Source organism: Parasteatoda tepidariorum, chromosome 12 (assembly GCF_982258835.1).
Source record: "Parasteatoda tepidariorum strain Cologne lab strain chromosome 12, Ptep-v5.0, whole genome shotgun sequence".
Taxonomy (NCBI): domain Eukaryota; kingdom Metazoa; phylum Arthropoda; class Arachnida; order Araneae; family Theridiidae; genus Parasteatoda; species Parasteatoda tepidariorum.
This window is the reverse complement of record NC_141766.1, coordinates 36,158,750-36,180,941: the sequence shown is the minus strand read 5'-3', so window position 1 is coordinate 36,180,941 and position 22,192 is coordinate 36,158,750. Positions and strand designations below refer to the sequence as shown.

Below are 22,192 nucleotides of genomic sequence, written 5' to 3'. Positions count from 1 at the left end.
ATATATGAGTGATTTGATAATAAATAGATATAAGTTCAACTTATGGGGAAAATGTTCAGTTGTTATGGTTTTGAATTGCATAGTTAATGGAAGACAGTTTCATTCATTACATCTCAAATCTTTTCAAATAATAAATAATGATTAATTTTGGAAGAGAACAAAACTCTAGTAAAAAATGCTTGTTTAAACAAGCTATTTTTCACATTTATAGAACAAAATTAAATGATAATATACTAGTAAGAATGCCAAAACAATTATAGTAAAGGGATGTGCAAAAATATATTAACTATGTTTCAATATTTTAATTTTTAAAAAGATAAATATTGTGCATTTAATATATAAATGCTAAGTATATTTGTATTGAAAAAATGCTTAATACTTGCATACAATTTTAAATATGACAATTATATGAGTATAAATTATTCATAAGAAATACTTTGAGTTCATAAAATGTTGGGCATTAGTGTGGAATAATTAATTAAGCAATCAGTAAGTACAACTACTTGCAAGTAATTCGCTCACAGAGCACTTGCTATCAGGAGAAGTGTCTAGGCGTAAAATTTGACACATTGTCTGAAATTTATAAGTCTTAAGTAATTAAATACATACATTTTACAAATTGTTGAAGAAAGTGTCTCTCAAATATAGATATAAAATTTGTAGTCTAATGAAAATTATAATGCCATATAAACCTCTAAAAACTATTCTTTAAATAAATTTTAAGTATATTAATTCCTATTTCTATAAGATAGACAATTCAAATGATGAAAAGATATTCAATTAATCATGTTTTATCTGTTTTGGCCAAAATCCCTAAATACTAGAATGTAAGAAATAAAATGATTTTAATGTCACTAAACTTCTGGAAAAAAAAAGAGAAATGTACAGTATTAGAAAATATTTCGGTAATAAATAAATAATCCTAGAAAAATAGAAATATTTTAATTTCAACAAAAAACCTATTCATTATTCCTGATTAGTTTTTCAATTAATATAGTTTTTCCTCGTTTTTTAAATATACTTGGCATACTACTTGGAAAAGAAAATCAAAATGATATCAATATCATTAAATACCGATCAGACGTTGCAAAAACTCTTAAAATTTGACAAACAACAAATAAAAGGGTTTCTAAATTCTATAAAAGTAATTTCACATCAAAACCTTATACAAATTTATAAAATTATTGATAGATAGTAGCAAAGTATTTTAAAGTTTTAGACATAGTGAATAACATACAACAAATGTAAGGCGTTGGCTTTTAACGTGCAATCTTTTGATTTTACAACAGCAAATTTCACAAAAACAATACAACACATTTTGAAGCTAGACTAACTATTCATGGAAAGTTTCATATATAACGTTTATTGCATAATTACATTTCCAAGTAACAAAGATCAAACAAAATGTATAAACTAAATTTTTAAATATAATATTAACAAATGCTAAAGCGTTGGATTTCTTTACAATTAATTTATGAAAAAGGTTTTGATATTTATCTGAGAATATTAAATGAAAACATAACAATAAAATGCAAAATTTTTATCATTATTGCAGAAAAGGGAATTTTCAAGATGTGGGAAATAAACTCAACTCATATGATTAAATTTTGCATAAATTATACAGGGTGAAAAGTTGTAATTAAATAAAATATAGATAAACTAGAAACCCCAAAGGATATATATATAATATGGTATAAATATAAATGAAATATATATTTAAAACAAGCCCATAAATACATATAGAATGCTAAGTATAAACATAAAGTTTCCACATTATCATTAAAAAAACGATTATTTATAATGAATCAAAACAAGGAATATGTACTATGAAACCAACAACCTAAATAGTACTTGCAATTTGTTGTAGCTTATTAAAATAGGTCATATTTAGCATTTTTAAATTAGTTAGCATAATTTTCCGTTTATTTCCAAATCTATTGTAGTTAAAAATATCTAATAATTAGTAAAACAAATTAGTTAACCTTACAATAGTACACCTTTTAATTTAAAGTGTTACTTATAAAGAATGGGGGTTACTTATAAAGTGTTACTTATAAAGAACACTGGGGGTTTCGCGTTCGGCTGACCACCTGACTGGAACATCTGCTCCTGTACTCCAGAGCCCAAGGTCAAGAAAGCTAAGATGAGCACAGTAGGCTTTAGCCCTCAGGGGCTGTCGTGCCACTGAGTAAGTACTTATAAAGAATATACTTCAGTAACTAATATTAATCAGTTGATATTAATTTATATATATTTTTTTTATAAATGATACAGATATTGATTTACAGAAGAGATTAAATACTAGATCCACTTTTGAAAAATTCAAAAGTAAAAATTAAAGAAATATTCAAAAAATATTTAAATTGCTTTAAGTAAAGTAGAGTAATGTGATACTCAGGAAGAAATAAGAAAAAAAATTCTTAGTATCATAATAAGAATTTTTGTGCTATATATGGTAAATTTTCATCCAATAGTTTTACAAGAAACAAAAATAGAATTTATTCGGCAAATCAGAAAATTGTAAGTTGCATATAAATCATAGATATTGCCTTGTATTGTAACTTGCTTGAATATAGATTATGCTCGTGATTAATATTTTTAAAAATCTGTCATACAAGATTATTTTCATCCCACATCTTGAAAAAAAAGACAAAAAAGAATGAAATCTGCACTCAAATCTATTGCGATTAAGTACCTATTACAAATGAAATGACAAATTCATAGCTTTTAATTGAGATACTGGACAAATTGACTAACCATTCTCTCAATTTAAGTAGTTCATAAAAACATATTACCCTGATCTTTATCTGTCAAGATTGTCACCTTTATTCTTTCTATCGTCACTTAGAAAATATGCATTATATCACAAGTTAATATGGTACAGAACAATAAAAAGTGACCTCCACATAGTTAAAAATAGCGAGGTTTTGTTGTCCTGATTGCCACTTTGTATGAGGCACACAAATTATACAGTTAAAAATTGCATATTTACACTGTGATAGGAAAGTTTCAGATAGCTGAATCCTCTTTTAATGGAAGGACATGCCCATTAGTCACTGGACTATTTAAAGCTGGTATAACTTCATAATTTGCTAGCAATCCTTTGTCCACAGCATGATATAAAAAGTAATAATCATCCTAACAAATTAAAAAAACAAATTATAAGTAAACATTTTAAATGTATATAAGATACCACGCAAAAAAACAAGGAAAGAACACTGAAAACTGAAGAAAAAAATATTAAAACAAAAAGGAGAAAACAGTAAATATATTATATACATATCTGTATACACATTTATATGTATAAATATATGGGTCATTCTCACGAAAACTGTCAATTTTTCAGTTCATAAAATCCCAAAAAAGTAAAGTGAATAAAAAGCTCTGAAACTTTTTATACTAATAGAAATATGTAATGGCATTATAAAGAAAGTATATATCCTATAAATTATACTTAATATTTAAATTAATTAATTTTTTAAATAATTAATTTAAAATTATAATTAATTAATTAATTTAATAAATAAATTAATTAATTTAATAAATAAATTGATTAATTTAATTAATTAATTTATTAATTTTTTAATTTATTTTTCAAATTAATTAATAAGTAAATTAATTATTTTCACTATTTAAATGACACTAATAGTGAGGGAATGATATTTTATTTTAATACATGTTTTTATCTAAGTTACATCTACCTAAAGTTTGAAAATGATAATACTAAGTATATCTAATATTTATTATAATTTAGTCTTATATATTTAATAGTTTTTACAGGTGTGGAAATAAAATTGACTGGCACGATTGAACAAAAAAAAATTTAATAATATACTCATCTTGAATCATTCCCTCACTTCAGCGTCATTCCCTCACTTTATACACTAGTGAGGGAATGACGAATTCAATAAAATTTAAAATAACAGTCAGGCCTAATTAATTTCTGAAGTCAATCACATACCATTATATTCATACAAGAAAGCAACATATAATTATCCACTTTCTCGATAAAGTTGTATTTTATTTTACTCTAAAAAATGACATGAGGGAATGACAAATGTTAAAAATTTTACCTGGTTTGATTCATTCAAATTTATTCACAGCACAGCTTCTTTAAGTTGAAGATGGAAACATACTGCAATTTTGTTCTATGATGCCAGTTGTTAACTTCTGAAGTTTTATTAAAATATTTTTATTCTAAGAAGATTGCAGATGATAAGAACATTGTTGTGAGGGAATGACGCGAAACATTGGGGACAAAGTTTAAAATAGTGCTGTGTTAATATTTTTATCAGAAATTAAATTTAAAATTGATTTTCTGAATTCTATATTTCAGTATTCTGAAATAAAAAACACGAATTTGTAAAAAAAAAAAAATTTATTCAGAAATAATTTTTTTCTTTTTTAAATCAGCAGTGGGGACAAGTGAGGGAATGACATGTTGGTATATTTTAATAACCTAAAATTTTGTTTTTTCGTAAGCTGTAAAACAAACATAAAATATACTGGGGACATGAAAATGACTGTTTTTGTGAGAATGACCCATATATACCGCCAAAAATAATATGAAAGCACATACTGGATTAATATATTAAAGAAAAAGAACAGTTAAATTCATCTTAATTTCTTTTATTTTAGACAGTTAATTTTTGCCAAAATATTGTAAATTAAATCAATAAAATGATCATTCAAATAATCAAATAACATAGTTGATTTTAACTGGTGCAAATGAAAAAGTTGGGCAATGCCATGCAATAATCATTTTTGGAGGGACTGGGTCTTATTTTAAATCAAGATAATAAAAAAATTGCCATCTTATTTACACCCTTCACAACCAGAATCAATTTTAGAATTTTAAATTTACTCCCATCCTTTTTTTTTTTTTTTTTGTATTTTAGAATATAATATTTTGGGAGCATTTTATGACTCTAACTGAATAAAGGAATCTTTCCTATTTATTTTAATGTCGATCAATGGGCAACTCTAACGTTAATAATTAGTTCATGAAAAAAAACCTTTCGACTATTTTTTCATTTTTACAAATTCTTAGCAATAGAACTGAGATGTGTTTTATGCAAGTGTTTAACTTTGTTTATACTTACTTTTGTTTGCCAGATACCTGGTCGGCGCATGTGGTATAACTTAGTATACATGTACACATCTACAGAATTTTCAAATTCAAGCTGCTTTTGTAAAGTGTTCAAACAGCAAAATGTTGCTGCTTCTGTACCTCCAAACCTAAGGAAAAATATGAAAATTAAATCTAGTGTGCCTATTTAACATATATTTTTTTTTGTATTGTGCAAACTGACGCACAATGAAAATCAGATAATTCTTTTAACAAAAAGTTAATTATGTCCTTATATTTGCTCTATCAAAAATAATAAATCTAGTAGTCCAATACAAGAACGAAGCATCTCAAGGATTAGACAGCGTGTAAAAAGTATAAAGAAGTGCAAGCCTCTTTCAAGGCGAACAGTTTCAGAGATGCCTGCCATTCATGTGAACATGTTCTTTACACAAAATACAGCTATAAGAGTCAGCAACTCCAAAATAATGTAGATCTGCCAGTAGAAAGTCAGGACCACACAGTAGCCTAAAATATTAAACACTGGGAAATTTCTAGGGACACATGATGAAGGTTCTGCCAAGCAGTACCAAGAGCACACTCTTTGTAAAAAGTTGCTCATTGGCTGCGAATTTTTTATTTTATATCAGTTTAACATTTCTCAGATTAGCAGAAGTCTAAGAGAGATAACTCTTTTGTGAGGATATAGAACTAATGATTTTGAAGAAAGCAATAGAAAGTGAATTTGGGAAATTTATTTTTGCAGACTTGAAAGATGCAGTGTAAAATTAATTCCACTATGGTTGCCAAACTGACGTAATATATCTGCAACAAGTAGGAATTCTTGAAATGTAGTATTTTCTACTAATTAAAATTTTTATCCTGTTAGGAACATTTTCTATAAATTAAAAATCTGTAACCAATTAATAACATTTTCTACTGAGTAAAGTGCATATTACTGACATTATGTTCTAGCACAAACAAGAATTTTGAACAAATTTTCAGACTTCAGACATAAATCTATCAGAATAACTACAATAACTGCTTCATTTGCCTTCAAATCACCATTCCTTTTTTATTCCTTATGATTATGACTAAAAAAAATTTTTAAAATAGTGCTAAATAACATTACATTTTTAAATACCCGACGTTATACTTCAGAAAAGTTTATCAAAAGAAAATTAAAATAATTGACAACTCAAAATATCATTCCATTTTATATAATTATTAGATTGAAAATTGTAAATCAAATTGATGGCTTGGAAATGTAAGTTTATATATAATATAATTAAAACAATTATATATAATATAATACTTACTTATCAACTACAACCATAGGACCGTTTTGATACTCTAAATGCCAATCCTGAACTAAATGGACTAGATCATAGATACTACTTATAGGAGAACAATTTTTTGGCCACCCAGAGCACTGAACTACTCGACAAATGACCTCATAATCATCTTGCATTGATTGAAGTATAAAGTCTCGTGTTACATAGCAGTCTTGAGTACATTCTTCACTAATTTTTACTTTAAAAGTCCCATAATCATTTTCTTTTTCATCATCTGGCCAAAAGCAAGGATATTCCTAAAACAAAACAAAAAAACTTTCATAAAGAATTAAATAACAAAATTTAACGATTTTCAATAACTCAATAATATGTGTATTTATGTTTTGATATGCTGTCATGTTTTCCTTACCTTTTCATCCACATCGGAAAGAAGTACAATAGTTTGGCAGTTGTGATCCCAGACCATCTGCCAAAAATCAGCAATTGTGTCCATCATAGGATGTTGAGTTATGATAAACTCATTTAATTTGTTAAATCCCTAAAAAAATACAGCAATAAATCAGTATATGATAAAATTATGTACAAAACAAGAGTATTAGAGTATATTGTTCAATTGTATTGCCTAATAATTTAATAATCAAAACAACTGAAATGATCACAAAAATATTTTGATGCATTGTTTTGATGCAATTTTTATTTCTAAAATGTTAAGAATCCCAAAAATTACAACCAAAAAAATATACTTACAACAGTTTATCACAAAAGAAACTTTGAAAGCATAGATAAATATGTTACAATTTTGGGAGATTGAAATATTTTAACAAGATATTTTTGGCATGTAGAAATCCACTTATAGATATGAAAATAATTTTAATAAATAAAATAAGAATATTTTTTAAATTGGATAGTTTGACAGCAGGCAACTGCGCAAAAAGAAAAAATGTAAATGAAGAAATATATATTTTATAATATTGCTTGCAGTCTAACTATAATATTGCAGTCTAACTTACATTCAAGATAAATAGAACATTGTTTTTTTTATTCAAATTTCTATCATGCATTTGAATTACTCTCTTAAGTCTTGACCGGTTGCGAGCTACAGAGGGGAAAAGTGTGGTCAAATTATAATAGAATATATTATTAAATTATTTACCTGAAAGAAACTAGCATTTATATAATCTGATCCATCTTTACCAGGTTTGGGTGTAATGTGAACTCTATAGGATTCTACAGGTATTATATTGCTGTTCCTGTTTTTTGATCTATTACAAGATTTTGTGGCTGATATAATGCTGAAATCTTTTGCTTTGAAGCAAGTAACAAGCTGTAATTAGAAAAAACGAGTCATAAAAAATCGTTATTTTCTCATTCATACAATTTAATACATAGGTAATACTTCTGCAAAGGTGTAATATAAATATAAGATAATTAGTTAAAAACACAAAAATTGATTCTTTGAATCAATGAGATGAATATTTATATGTTTTGGAGTTAGATTATCAATGTTAGTTGAAAATGCTAATCTAAAGAGCAGTTATTTTTTTTTAACAAAAACTAATTGTATTTCTTTGAAACAATTTTAAAATCAAATGCCGAATATCCTTTTAGAGCTGCAATAATAAAGTATAAAAAGATTAATCATAAAATGGATTTATCAAAGATATTAATTAATTCAATAATATATATGTGAGGAAAAAATTATAACTTAAGAAATCTTGGAAAATCACACTTTAAATCATTGAAAGCAAATATATGATTAAGATAATAAAAATAAATTTATTTAAAGGCAAAGTTGAAAAAAAGAGTTTGATAAAAGGCAAGATGTGTCAATAATATGACATTCTGAAACTTAAATCTAAAAACTGTCAATTTTTTTCCATTTGTTGAAATTGTAAAGATAATTTTGAATAGTAGTGTAGTGTTTTCATTTAAAATATTGTTAATTGAGAAATTAAAAAAAATAATCTAAAGAAACTCACATATTGATTCTGACTTACTTTAAATTGTTTTTCCAACAACAGGGAAGTTTCCTTCTCATTTTCATTAGTAGTTAGCTTCAATTTCTGCACGTATTGAGAAAATTCTGGTGCAGCAATTTCAGTTTCTCCACTTTCAATAGCCTCTAACAGAGCATCATGTATAAATATATACTGCTCCTGAAATATAAAATGTCAATAAATATCTTATTAAGAAGAGAAAATCAGAATAAAATTCTTCAAAAAAAAATAAACTAGTTGAAAATCAAGACATTTTTAGAACAGTATACATATACCAGGCTACTTTTAAAAAAGGAAAACTTAAAAAAGTATAATATGCTCTACTTTAGTGTAATAAAGGCAAATTTTGCGGCATAAGAATAATAGAATATAATTTTTTTAATTTCAGAATTAATTTGTTTAGAACAAAATTTTAACAGTTTTTAGTATAATTTTTTTCAATACTGAACAACTCATTATACTTCCAAATCAAAAAACAGAAACATGTTATAGTACTGCTGCAAAAAAAGTATCAATCAGTTAATATTCTCTCATAGCAATATAGGTAATATAAAAATTAGTAATTCAGCTTAATATTTCCTTATTTGAATAATTTTAAAGTAGGGTTTCAATAATCTTAGAATGAAAGCATAATGAACTGCTTAGCATTTTTGTACAAAATTAATTTAGTGGAAGACCCCTTAATTCAGCATTTAAATATTATATATGATTACATTGATTGAAATCAATCATTTTTACAACCAGATAAAAAAGACAAATCAATAATTGTAAAACTACAAAACTCCATGCTACAAGATTTGTTACTGCATTTGCTTAAAAATATAAATAAGTATATGACCCATGAATTTATCATCATAAAAATTTGATAATATAAATCTGTTAATTGACTGCTTTCTTTTTAAAGAATTGAAACAATGGGGTTAGGCTACATGTCTGAAACATATATGTAATTGGTAGACAGTCCCGAAATCAAAGCAATCAAATTTTGCTATTTTCTTACAAACATTATTTAAAAATAAAAAAATTTTGGATCAGAAATTCCTACTATTCAATTCTTGGAATCTATTTTATAAAAATCCACATTTGTATTCTTAGGAAATATTCTGAAAACATAAAAAAATTGGGAATATCAGGATAGAAATTTCATGACAAAATATTTTTATCAGGAACATCAGAAGAACTACAAACCCTGCAATTATAACCAGGAAAATTTTCACAGTAAGTAATGGGGAAATAGCTGACAGTAACATATTTGTCCTTATCATAAAGAAATAAAAGGGTGACCACTTCACATCAACTGAATCAAATATGCATAGCATACTAGGTATTTTTTTTTCTTCATGAGTATATAAATATCTAATCATGTTAATTGTAGTCCTGAAAACTTCTAGATAAAAAAATTTAATTCTAAAGTCGCCAGGAGGCCTTATTGAAGCACTTTATTTCCTTACGTGTAAACTAAAATGAGGAACAATCTATTGATTGTTATTCTTTCAAGAAAAATTGCAGAAGAAATAATTTAAAAACAATAATTAAACTAAAAAATGCTTATAAAATGTTAAATAACTCAAGTATAATGCTTAACCAAAAATTAAAATACAAAGCGAAGATTTTATTTTATATTGACTAATTTATTATGTTAAAAATTACCTCAGTTTGAACAAGGAAATTTCTTTGCTGGCGAATATGCTTTAAAAATCCAGGAACACTCAAAGACTGTTTATGTTTTATTTGCCTTAACATGGCATCTATTACAATATACGTTCCTGTCCGTCCAACTCCGGCACTATGAAAGAAAAATTATATATGCATAGAATTAAACATATTTACATAAAAAATCATTTTTTCAGACGCAGTCAATGTTAATTAAAACTGAATTAGCTTTTTTATGATACATTTGTCGTCAAGATTATGGTTTCACCTCTTATAGTGCAGTACTCTCTTATTGAACTGTATTTTTTTAAAGCCTTTTTTGAAGCAACATTAAGCCTGATTCATCCTAATGCAAAATATTTGGCTCATTGTAAAATAAAAACTATAGTATACAAGTATATTAAAATAATTTAGTTTATAAAACTTAAAAAAATTATAATAATAATAAATTTAGTAACCATCCAATATTTAGTTTTAAATTGACAAGAATAAAAGTTATATATAAACTAATATAAATGTGATTAACGTTCTCTTGAAAAATCCATAAATAACTTTTAATTTTTTTTACCCAATATATTTACTGTTCTCCCAAGAGAATCAATTTCAGATTTTTTTTACCAGTTTTGTTTGCAAGCTATAATAGCCATGTTACTTCCAAAATCTTCACAATTCAATATGTTCAGATAGAATACTTTTTGTTTCCATTTATCATAAAAAATAAAAACCACGTTCAATGATTTGCTATCTTATTTTCAACACTATATTGATTTTCTCAAAAATCACGCCTCTTCTACAATCTCCAAGCCATTGTAGAGCATTTTGATATCTTAAACAGGAATAAATTTATTAAAAATACTAATCAATTTTTCCTTAGAAAAAAAAATCACTATTATCACATAGGTAAGTTCTGTATTTTTGTACATGTAAATGAAAAATAAAGTTATACTGTTGTAGCAAATATGTGAAAATGAATTTTATAAACAAAGAAATAAGTAAATAAATAAAAAACTAAGAAACATATAAAACTTACCTGCAATGAACTATGATAGGTCCACCACCAGGAGGATTAGCTGTAGCAGATTTACGTATGAAACTTAAAACTGGCAAGGGATGCTCAGGCACTCCATGATCAGGCCAATTGGTATAATGATATTGATACACTGTTCTTTCAGATGATGTTTTCTGTTCAAGTGAAACAGAAATTTTTAATATTTTACTTAATATGAACTATTATTTAATATCAATTTAAAAAATAAACTAATACTTACTTTTTTTACTTTAAGATTACGTATTACAAGAGTTCTTATTGTATATGTAGCTAGCTCAATCTCTTGAGTTAGTTTTACTTGCACAATTCCATATATTTCACTACCTTCTTTGGGCCAATACATGTCACATTTTCTCTAAATGAAAAAGAAAAGACATTTTTAATGACAGCTGAAAAAGTAAATCACATAATGGCAAAACAGTGTGTAGCCTACTAAAATAAAATATGATGGCCAACAGTTTTTTTTCATACTTACTCTTCCACGTTCAACAAGATTAGTTATCATAATGATGATATAAACTTTTTGCTCCCAAATCATCCTCCAATAATCATCAAATGTTGATGGAAGAGGTCCTTGAGTACCAATGTATGCATTCGGTTCATTGTAACCCTAAAGACATAAAAAAAATTATAAAAAAATACTAAGAATGACAAAGCTACAACTTAATAATTGGAGATAAAGTAGGTAACAAATTTTGTTGAAATCAATTTAGTGACATGTTATAGAGAAACATTTAACTCTGGACACTTTTAACTAATTTAAACAAAAAAAAAAAAGACTTTATTAAAGTTTCTTTTGAATTAAAAAAAAGTTGTCTTCTAATGATGAAACTGTTTTAGAGCAGCATGCAAAGATATTACTCAAAGTTACTCAAAGTTACCTGAACTCACATCAAACCAAACTATAACAAAGGAGTTCTGATAAAATGATGAAAATGATCAAAGAGGTAACTCAGGGTGAGTAGCCAGATTTTTCAACAAAAAATAAGCACCTTCTAAGTACTTTTTAAACACTCAAAAAATATTTCTAATCACTTTCCAAAGAAAAAATTATAATTAGGATCTGTGCAGCAATAAAAATTATTTTTTCTATCGTAAAGTTCTTAATTTATAAACATAAAATCAATAAAATTCAAAAACTTTACGTAATCATGATAAATAATTAGTTTCTGATAAATATTGCCCAGAAAATTGTGAAAATCATGAATTTTTTATAATTTAGAACGACAATCAACATGGCAAAGAAAAAATCTCTTTTTATAAAAATCGAAACTTAAGCACATTTTGCAAACCCCAAACAAAAAAGCACCTTTAAGGGCTTTTAAAAAACGTAAATCAAAAATAAACACCTTTAAGCATTTTTTAAGACTGCTATGCACCCTGTTACTAGCCTCTGTAAAGAATGAAAGCATATCTGTGTTTATAAAGTATGCCTTTCCATCACTTAGAGTCAGAATTATCCATAATGAAATGATAAATATAGACCACCATGCCTAAATATGGAAAGTACCTGCATCTGGAAAGTACCATGTATCCCTGAGCACATTAAGTTTTGGTAGCAATCTACTGAATATCTATCAAAGAGAAGTAAAATAATGCCACATGGAGCAGATACTTTTTTGTCAAAAGCATCTGGAATAACTTTTTAGAGATAAAAGTGTAAAAATATTTAGTAGAAAAATAAATAAAACAGCAGAAAATTGGCTTATATGTATTATTCAATAGTTGCCAATTTGTTTGATTCAATGTTCAAAGATGTAAACCTGCCTATGTATATGGCACTAATGCTTTTTCTACTAAGTAACAGACAGTTCTTCATTACATATACAAATGTTTTTAAGATATTACGGAAAACATAACATACTTTCTTCATGTTGCTTATAAGGATTTTTATTGATTTCAATTAATTTTTTAATAAAACTATGTAGTTAAATATTTCTCTCCTTTAAAATCTTTCAAGGGTAGTCTACTGAACATTTGATTTCAAATTTGCTAATGTCAGTTTTTTTATCAATTTTTTTCCATTCTACAAGTCTTTGCAAACAATATTAGACCAAATTTATTTAATTCCATTTAGTGGTTTGAAACTAGAATTATCTTTGTTCATCAAGGCTGAAGTCTTTGTAAAATTTGACTGAGTTAATTCCATTTGTTCAAATAGCAAAAAGATAAATCAGATACTGCCCAACAATACTTTAGTACTTAAATATGTGCATTAGGCTTAGCTAAGAAAATTGCTTTTCATTTAATCTGAAATATTCATTACAATATAAAATTACATAACAGAAACATCCACTATTTTTCTCCTAGTAATAAATCTTAAGAATGTACTGATATTTCAATAAAAGCAGGCTTAAGAGTTGATGACTTAAAACATTAACTTACGTCAATATAATTGGCATTGATGTAGTCAGTTGTTTTCTTTTGACCAGGAAGTATTTTAAGTATTACTCGACTGTGATCATCTAAAAAAAGAGATGCTGCCATTAAAAATTAATATTAAAAGTTCCTTTAAAGTGCAAAACTGTTTTCAACTAAAACAGGAGAAATTTAAACTTAAAAGCTCATTTTTTTAAAAATTGAATTTATGATTCAAACCTTTTTAGCAATAATAAAGTTCTATGCTAGTGAGCTCATAAAATCTTTACTAGGATTTAATGTGAAATATATCCTTGTGCAGGTTAATAAACTATTGTTAAATATCACAACTTAGTAAACTTTTCTAAAAATTTAATGTTTTTTTTTTTTTTTTTTTTTTTTTTTTTTTTTTTTTTTAGATTTTTAAAAACTTTGATAGGATTTTTTCTTAGGTTTTATTTTGGATTTTTTTTTCCTGTACAAACTTTCATACATGTTGAAAATGTTTGCTGCTAGAGCAATGAAAATAAAAATTTAAAAACCATGCAATATCATAAGAAGCTTATTTTTAGAGTGTTTTTTTTAATTTATATTTATTTCCTTATTTTTTTTATGTTTTGTAATATAAAGAAGCTGACACTAGTTATACTAAATCGAGATAAAACTGCATTATTTAAGTGCAGTTTGCAAATTAAAAACAGAAACCTGATAACTTTTATTCTAGTAATCAGATTATTAATACTCTAGTAATCAGAAAATAATTACGTTAAATAATTCATATATACCTAAATAATTATTTAATTAATTTAAGAACTGTTGAACAGTTTTAACAGAATGAGGCAAAAGTATTAATAAATTTGAAATAAAGTTTTAAAAACTGCTACTTACATGCTACAATATTGACATAACGATTTTTGTTCTTGTTTTCCATCAACTGTGAGCATTCTGAAGATAACTCTAAATCAGTAGCTTGTTGGATAGTCTGAAAGATCAACTAATGTTTAAATATCAGTTAATAATCAAATTTTTGGCCAATATTATATTTAGATAGAAGTAAAACAAAGGTTCAATGATAAAAATTAACATTTACAAATAGTATAATTTTATATCATCCACACATAAAAGGAATATTTCAGATTTGCACGAATTAAGAATCTGAAATTATATTTACAGCAAATTAGTATTAGGATGAATAGGACATATTGTTCATAACAAGGTTTGTTTAATGTACTATGTAAATATGTAATGTAAACATTTTTTTGATTTATTCAAAGTTGTAAAAGATATTTTTACAATAAAAGTCACCTATTTTTATATTTCTGTTACAAAGAAAATATTCCTTTTTTAAAATGATAAGCTGAAAACTGAAAGAATTACAGTTAAACCTGTAAAGTAGACTACTTGCCAACTTAGGCAGGTGGTTGGGGAATGAGTCGTTTTTTATCATTTCTAATATGTTATGTTCATATATTTCTTATATACCACTAATCAAGATGTAGATAAATGTAATAAAATTTTTTAACATGATTGATTTTAAAATTTTATTTTGCAGTATCCTAGATCTGAAACACTGAGTTTGTTACATAAATTAACTTTAAATTGATTAATTAAAAAATCAAATCAACATATTTTGTTAGTGACATATGACATCTAACCCTTTGCACTTGAGAGATGACTCTCATTAAACACTGATAACTATAAAATGCCTACGACTCTTAATGTTAAAATTATTTTATTTAAACTTTTAGTAATCACTTTATTTTATGGTCTCTAAGTATTGTTTGGTAAGTGTGTACCGACCTGAATTTTATCTTAACTTTTTTTTAACGCTGAAAGAATCATGAGTGCTAAGGGTTAATAAGTAATTTCTTAAAATATAAACTCGCAAGAACTTAAGCAATTAGAAAACTTAATATTATATTCTTTTTAACATTTAAAATTTATTTTGTTATGAAATGTTTGGAGACATAGTACATAAAAAAATTATGAAATAGTTTCTTCATATGGTCCACTAACAAATGGGTTTAGGTGAAATTCTAATACTATTTCACCAATTTAGTGAGGTTTTAAAATATAACATAATAACATGGAAGGTTTCTTAATTTTTTTTTCTCGCATCAACTCATGAGGGATTTTGAATAGCATTCAATATCACTAATAGACAAATTTAATTTATTGCAGCAGTCAACATGTAAGATAGACAGGTAATTAGGTTATAAAGGATTTGCTCCCTTATATTATGTAGGATAAATTTAGTTGGATAATGGAGGTCAACTTGATGGTATATTCATTGTTTATTCCGTATTTAATCAAAATTTTGAATTTTATTATTATTTACATTTTAATTCTCCATTTATACATCTTATATATTTTTTCCATTTGCCTTTTTTTATTACGCTTTTTTCTTTTTTACCAACAAACGGGGCATAATAAAGTTTAAAAATAGTAATTTTTGCAGCTCAGTTCGCACAGTATTTTTCTAAGCCCAGTCTAATAAAATTTTTAATAATTTCTTAATTCTTTCTTTCTTTTCAGATTTCAAATTATGTGATATCTATATTTAAAAATATTAAGAAGTAATTCATTTACCTCGTATTCTTTAGAAAAGCCTATATCTCCATCAGCGTGTAAGCTACATACATGATCAGGCCATGCAGTAACATCGATTGGATTGCTATCATTATCACCTATAAAAGAATAGATATATTATAAACAGAAGAATTAAAGATTAGAAATTCTGCTTTGATACATTTTAGAATTCTTATAAAAGTCTGATTTATAAGAACCTACATAGCAGTGGCTACATAGGACAATGATTAATTGATGTACAAAAAGTAAAATCTTTAACAATCACTGTCAGCAAAAAGTATCCTATCCTGCAGTCTACATAAGTGATACTTGATCTTATTGAATAAAAATGAAGGGTACGTTTTATTAAATCCAAATAGTGGAAAAATCTATTAGGTTAAGAATTCCAAAAGGAATCTAATGCCAATTTTAAGTGACTTATTCACCAAATCCATTGTTTTATTCTATCTGAGTTTCATAACTAAATACTTGAAGATTGAAGAGCCTTGTGGTAGAATATGGCAGTTTGTGTTAGGTGAAATCAGAACATTTAATATTGTGATAGACCATCAGAATATATTGATACTTTACAATATTTTTCAATGTAACTAATTTCCATTTTTAATAAATTAATTGTAAAAAAAACTGAAGTAAAAAGAACTATCTTAACAAAATTTTCCATTATGAAATATTCAGTTATGTCTATCTCAAAAACAAAAATGCATTCTCCATGACCAATATAATTTATATTGTCCTATATCTCTATTCTTTTTATCTGTTTTTTTTAAAAAATCAGAAGTGAATCGAGTCTATTGATTCACTGATTTAAATCCATATATTAGTTGCTTCTAATAAGTTACTGATTTAAATCAAATAGTTTGAATCACTGATTCAAATCAATATAAGTAGTTTCCACTGATTCAAATCCCTTAAATGAACTGTTTTTATTGATTCAAATCACCGTGACGATTTCTTTTGCTCAACTCTACTTAGTTGCCAATGTCCTTGAGCTCTCAAACACAGCAGTAAAGGAAAAAGTTTTCTTCTTCCTTGAGGATGGAGTTTCACTTACTGGTTAGTCACAATATAATCATTGTGAATAATAATCGACATTTATCATTTTCAGTAATCATTGATACTCATCGCAGTCGATAATTATCGATATTTACTGAAATCGTGATAGATCTGGAGAATATATTTTAAATGTTGCTATCGCAATAATTAAAAGGTATTAAAATTTTACAATATATTAACAAGTTTTCAAGGTAAGCACTAATTTTAAAACACACAATTTTAAGGTTTACAAACATGTAAACATTGGTTGTAAAGATGAAACACTAATTTATTTTACAATGTCTTGCAATAGGGCCATTGTGAAATATATTTCTGTGCATTCAAGACTGATTTTCTCAAATTCATTGAAATATAATATAACAGTTTCTTCTAAAAAATGTTTTGCAATTGAAACCAATGCACTCAATCATTTTTTACAATCAATATAAGTCCTAATAAATAAATTTTGACATGAAATTAAGGTAGGTATTAAGGAAAAGTTGTCTGAAGTTTATATATATATTGAATTTAAACAATTTTGAATTATACAAAAAAAAAAAAAAAAAAAAGAAAGAAAACAATCAACTTAAACATTAATCCATAAAACTTTTAAAATACATAATTAGGTATTAACATGAACTAATTGAACTGTTATCAATTAAAATTTCCTTCATTTCTGTCTTAAAAAGCCTCTTCTCTAGCCATCTTGGATTTTAGAATATTTTTCTTAAAAAACTTTTAATGACAGAATTTCATTGGTCATCATTATACCTTTCAAGAAAATGTGCTGAATTAAAGAGTCACTTTGTTAGAGAACGGGAATCGGTGTTCAATGATTTTTAGAATTTTCATGGATTTTTCTCAAAAAAGTTAAATGTTAAAATTATGAGGTTATTAATTTTAGATAGATAATTCAGTACTGTGCAGTTGTTTGTGTGTAGATTTTTTAAAGTTTAGTTTTGTTATTATTTAAATTCAGTAACAGATTTGGAAAATGTTGAAAAAATTCTGTTATGCAAATTATACCAAGATATGTATCAGAAACCTAAAAACAGGCTACTCAAGGATATTAATCCGTCTTGAAAAAAATTCTGATTGCAGAATTGTATTGGTAAAAATTTTACAAAAATCTAGAGTAGCCTTATTCAGTGAAAGTTAAATAATGATGATTAAAAAAATATCTTGATTTTTCCCTTGCATGTCTTTCCTTTTGCTAGTTTAGTTCGGTTAGAAGAAAATATAACCTTAACGGTTTCCTACATAATTATTCTATTGTAAATTACCTAAATTTTATATGAATTTACATTATTTTTTTAAAGGACTTACCAAAAGTTTTTGAGTTTTCTGATGTCACACGCTTTCTTGGAGGATCATCTAAGTAGTAATATGCTGCTTGAAAGTATTTTCTAAAACAAAGAAATCTGTAATTCAGATTAACACCTTGTATTTTTACTGCATAAATAAGAAAACATAAAGCAAAATGAAATATAAACAAAAGAGAAAAGTTTGTAAAGCATAAAATAAACAATAGCCGAAAAAAAATACAAGTGTTGCAATATTTTGATGCAAAAATAAACTTGATGTACCTTGTCATCCATAAAACAAAAGGTAAATATATTTCCAAAACACAATAAGAAAAATTTTTAAAAAATCATGTTAAATCAAACAAAAGCTTAAGGGTTTAAAACAATATAGCTCTGCAAATAATTTTATTTTAAACAGGAAACACTGCTGATTAAAAAGTAGATTCTTCATACATCTGAAGGGCAAATTTGAAATTCACACAAAAATGGCAATTGAAGTGAATATGGCCTTAATTTTGAAATAGATGGATCAAAACCTTAACAAACTTGAATGACATTTTTCTATTCACAGGCCAGTCTTAGTAATATAATACAAACTTACATCTAATTTAATAAAAAAAATTATCAACTTGTACATAACTGATGCAGTTTCTTCTATAAATAGGATTTTTAATTTGATTGAAAACTTTTAGGCATAATTCATTGAATATGTTAATTACATCACTATGACATAACATCAATAATACACATGAATATATATTGCAAAATATAGTTAATTAGATGAAATTAGAAAAAAATTATTGAACTTATTGGTAGTAGTACATGCATTTAATAATGGCACATTATTTTACACATGCATTTTAAAACACACACTCTGACTTAAATTTGCTCGGTTTCACCAAGCAGGCTTGGCCGTGTGGCAAGTAGCATTAGAAACAACAACAACAATAATGGCACATTTAATGCACATCAAAATTTTTATTTTGTATTGTGTTCTATAATCACCACTATTAATATAGATTTTAAGAATCCTAATCAAAATTGAAGTAAAGAGAATAGGAAAGTTAGGGATCATAAATTAATATTTAAGCAATGCAAAAACAAAATCTGTGGAATCACTATTGAAAAAGGCGAATGGAAAACATCAAAAATAGTTTGATTGCTACAGAGAACCTGAAGGTGTTTTTAATAATTACATTTTTTCTCTTTGTTTCCTTTGAGAATTAAACAAGTTTTCAGGTTTTAATCGCTTCTTTCTTTTTAATGATCCATCAGATTTTGATTTTACTTTTCTCCTTGACTTAAATATCATTTACTTCACCCCTATAGTGCTCATTTATTTCACTTCATTTTAGACAGGAATTCAAAAAATTTATAATATTACTGATGATTAAGGTACTTTCCGTATAACTAATTTGAAATATGGTTCAAAACATGACAAAAAGTATATCTGTTTTATTGATCAACCAACCAATGAACAAGCTTTTTCTGTGATTATTACAGTAAGTTCCTCTTAGAGTTAGTTGCCTCTTAAAGTTAACAAGTAAATAGTTAATTTGTGTAGATTTATCACACTTCCTGTAGCTTTGGTTATCACAAACAAGTTGCAAACAAAATATAATAGATGAGTAGAGAGTACTACAGAATAAGAGTATTGAGAATATATACTTTTATATATGTATTGGTCCATTTGTAAACATTTCAGAGCACATAGACATGGTTGTGTTAAATATAGTTTTTTAAAACTCTTTATCTTTAATTTAAATTGATTTAAGTATATAGTTTCATCCTCTTTAATGAAAAAAACTATGTTTTTACATGGTGGATTTGGCATCTTTATTGTAAAAAGTAATGAAATAAATGTTGCTATAAAATTTAGTATATATAGTGCACATTTCTCTTTTGGGAGGCTCTTAGGATAGAATAAATTATGGCTTGATATTAATTATAAGACATTTTTAGTAGTTTTATGCTTAGTCATAAACATTAAAACTATATATTTGGTAATATAATCTTATTTTTGTCTCGTTTATGAAGTCGGAATTCATAACTGAGCGTTTGTTTTTTCAAAAAAAGTCAATTTATCGTACAGGTGATTTATTAACAGCTAAAATTAAAACATTTTCCAAATATTTGGCCGTTTTATAAAGAGTTCAATCTTCTCACCAAGGTAGTTCTTATAATATAAAATTAAAGATTTAATTCATAGTACTTAAATTGTATTTTTATTATTTATTTTTTACTTTCCATTATAAAATCCTTAAAATAAATTAGATGAAATTAATATTGACCAAAGGTTAATTTGTTGAGGTTGATAGCAGCAAATCAAGGCTAAAAATCATTAATAATCATTTATCTAGTTCTACTTGGCTGGAACGCTTGCACCTTTCAACAGAAATTGTCTTTCAGAAGCATTTTCAAGATAACCGGTTTTATCTGATATTAGATTTTCTTTTCCTTTAATTGATCTCCATAATAATTGGTCAGTTGCCAATTTGTTGATTATTACGTTGTATATAATCAAAATTTCTTGAGTCAAAATATCAAAATTTCTAGTGGAAAAGATCTTGTTGAAAAAAATATGGTGCACATTTAAGCATCAGAATCTTAAAAGTTACTGTATTTTAAACAGGAAGTGATTTCATAATTTATTAAAATTTCATAGAGAATTCATAAGAGTTTAAACTGGGGATTTTTATTTCCTTTAGATAATTTTAATTTTTATAATTAATAAATTAGCTCTGCATGCTTTTGTGCAATGACAGTTACAACTTGAAATGACCCGAGAAATTATTTGATTTTGAACATAAACTAACAAAAAAATGTTTGGTTGCATAAATAAACTGCTTACAATTCTTTATATTATACAAAATTATGAATAAATACTATTATAAAATGAACTGTTCTACAAGGAAATTCAATTTTTAAAAAAAGTACGTTACCTCCATAAAACAAAGGCCATAACTGCAAGTAGAAGCACTAGTGTCACACAAACAATTCCAGCAATGATTCCAGCACTAATGGTAGCTTCCTCAAGGGAAGAAGCCGTCATACCTAATTTCAATAAGAAAAAAAAAATGAGAATTTTGTATTTAAAAATCCAGACTATGATATGAACATAAAGGGAAAGCTTATATGATTTAAAATAAATTTAATTTCCTCAATTTAACTTTACAATTACATAATTCAACAATCTGCATTCTCAAGAATATTCTAAAAGCATAAGATAAAACTCGTGTAAAGAAGAAAAAATGGGGGGCAGACACACGATCATGTTTTTGGATCATACACAATGGATATGAAAAAACCGCTTAAGGGAATTCAAAGATGGAAACCAGAGCCTGATTGGCGAAGTTTTCATGTTCAGTGTGACTGATGTCACCTTCACTTTTATGGCTGACGACGACAAAAACCGACAGGGAATTCGTGATATTGGTTGCCCTAAAAATTATTTCGTTTGATTATCCACATTGACAATTATGTTTTTTATCCGGTAATCCACGGTTCATACGCAAGGCATTACGGTACTAACCACCAGCTATTATGTCAATTTCTTTTGGTGGAAAAATATTTTTTTTCTCTTTAATTATGCAACATTATATGGAATGTAATTAAATATTGAGGATATTTTTATTTATTACTAGTATCAATACCGAAAAGTGAAAATGAACAGATTTTCCCTTCATTGTAGTTTGTACCCTTTATGGTTATAAAGCTGTCATGTAGGCGACCCTTAATCAAGTTATTTTCACCCTTATGAAAGAAAAATTCTTCTATTTTTAGGAAACCTGCAACACATATTTCATAAGAATATGCCTTTTGTAGACCACATATCTACCAGCTTTTAT

General features: G+C 26.2%; 1 protein-coding gene across 4 annotated transcripts in view; it reads right to left on the bottom strand.

Annotated features, from left to right (window-relative positions):
* Positions 1-1,096: 1,096 nt before the first annotated feature.
* Positions 1,097-22,192, bottom strand: part of LOC107455121 (putative receptor-type tyrosine-protein phosphatase mosPTP-1) — a 135,026-nt gene continuing 113,930 nt past the window's right edge. The window contains exons 11-25 of one of the 4 annotated variants that reach the window (XM_016072582.4): positions 21,287-21,398; positions 18,367-18,446; positions 16,009-16,106; positions 14,308-14,401; positions 13,447-13,526; positions 11,537-11,671; positions 11,282-11,416; positions 11,044-11,195; positions 10,011-10,146; positions 8,361-8,519; positions 7,517-7,687; positions 6,773-6,901; positions 6,388-6,659; positions 5,103-5,238; positions 1,097-3,138 (exon numbers count right to left, since the gene is read on the bottom strand). In XM_016072582.4, the coding sequence (XP_015928068.2) occupies positions 3,010-3,138; positions 5,103-5,238; positions 6,388-6,659; positions 6,773-6,901; positions 7,517-7,687; positions 8,361-8,519; positions 10,011-10,146; positions 11,044-11,195; positions 11,282-11,416; positions 11,537-11,671; positions 13,447-13,526; positions 14,308-14,401; positions 16,009-16,106; positions 18,367-18,446; positions 21,287-21,398 (2,018 nt within the window). In that variant the 3' untranslated portion in view covers positions 1,097-3,009. Of the gene's footprint in view, positions 3,139-5,102; positions 5,239-6,387; positions 6,660-6,772; positions 6,902-7,516; positions 7,688-8,360; positions 8,520-10,010; positions 10,147-11,043; positions 11,196-11,281; positions 11,417-11,536; positions 11,672-13,446; positions 13,527-14,307; positions 14,414-16,008; positions 16,107-18,366; positions 18,462-21,286; positions 21,399-22,192 lie in introns of all 4 variants that reach the window. The other 3 variants (XM_016072580.4, XM_016072579.4, XM_016072581.4) reach the window with 3 other exon arrangements.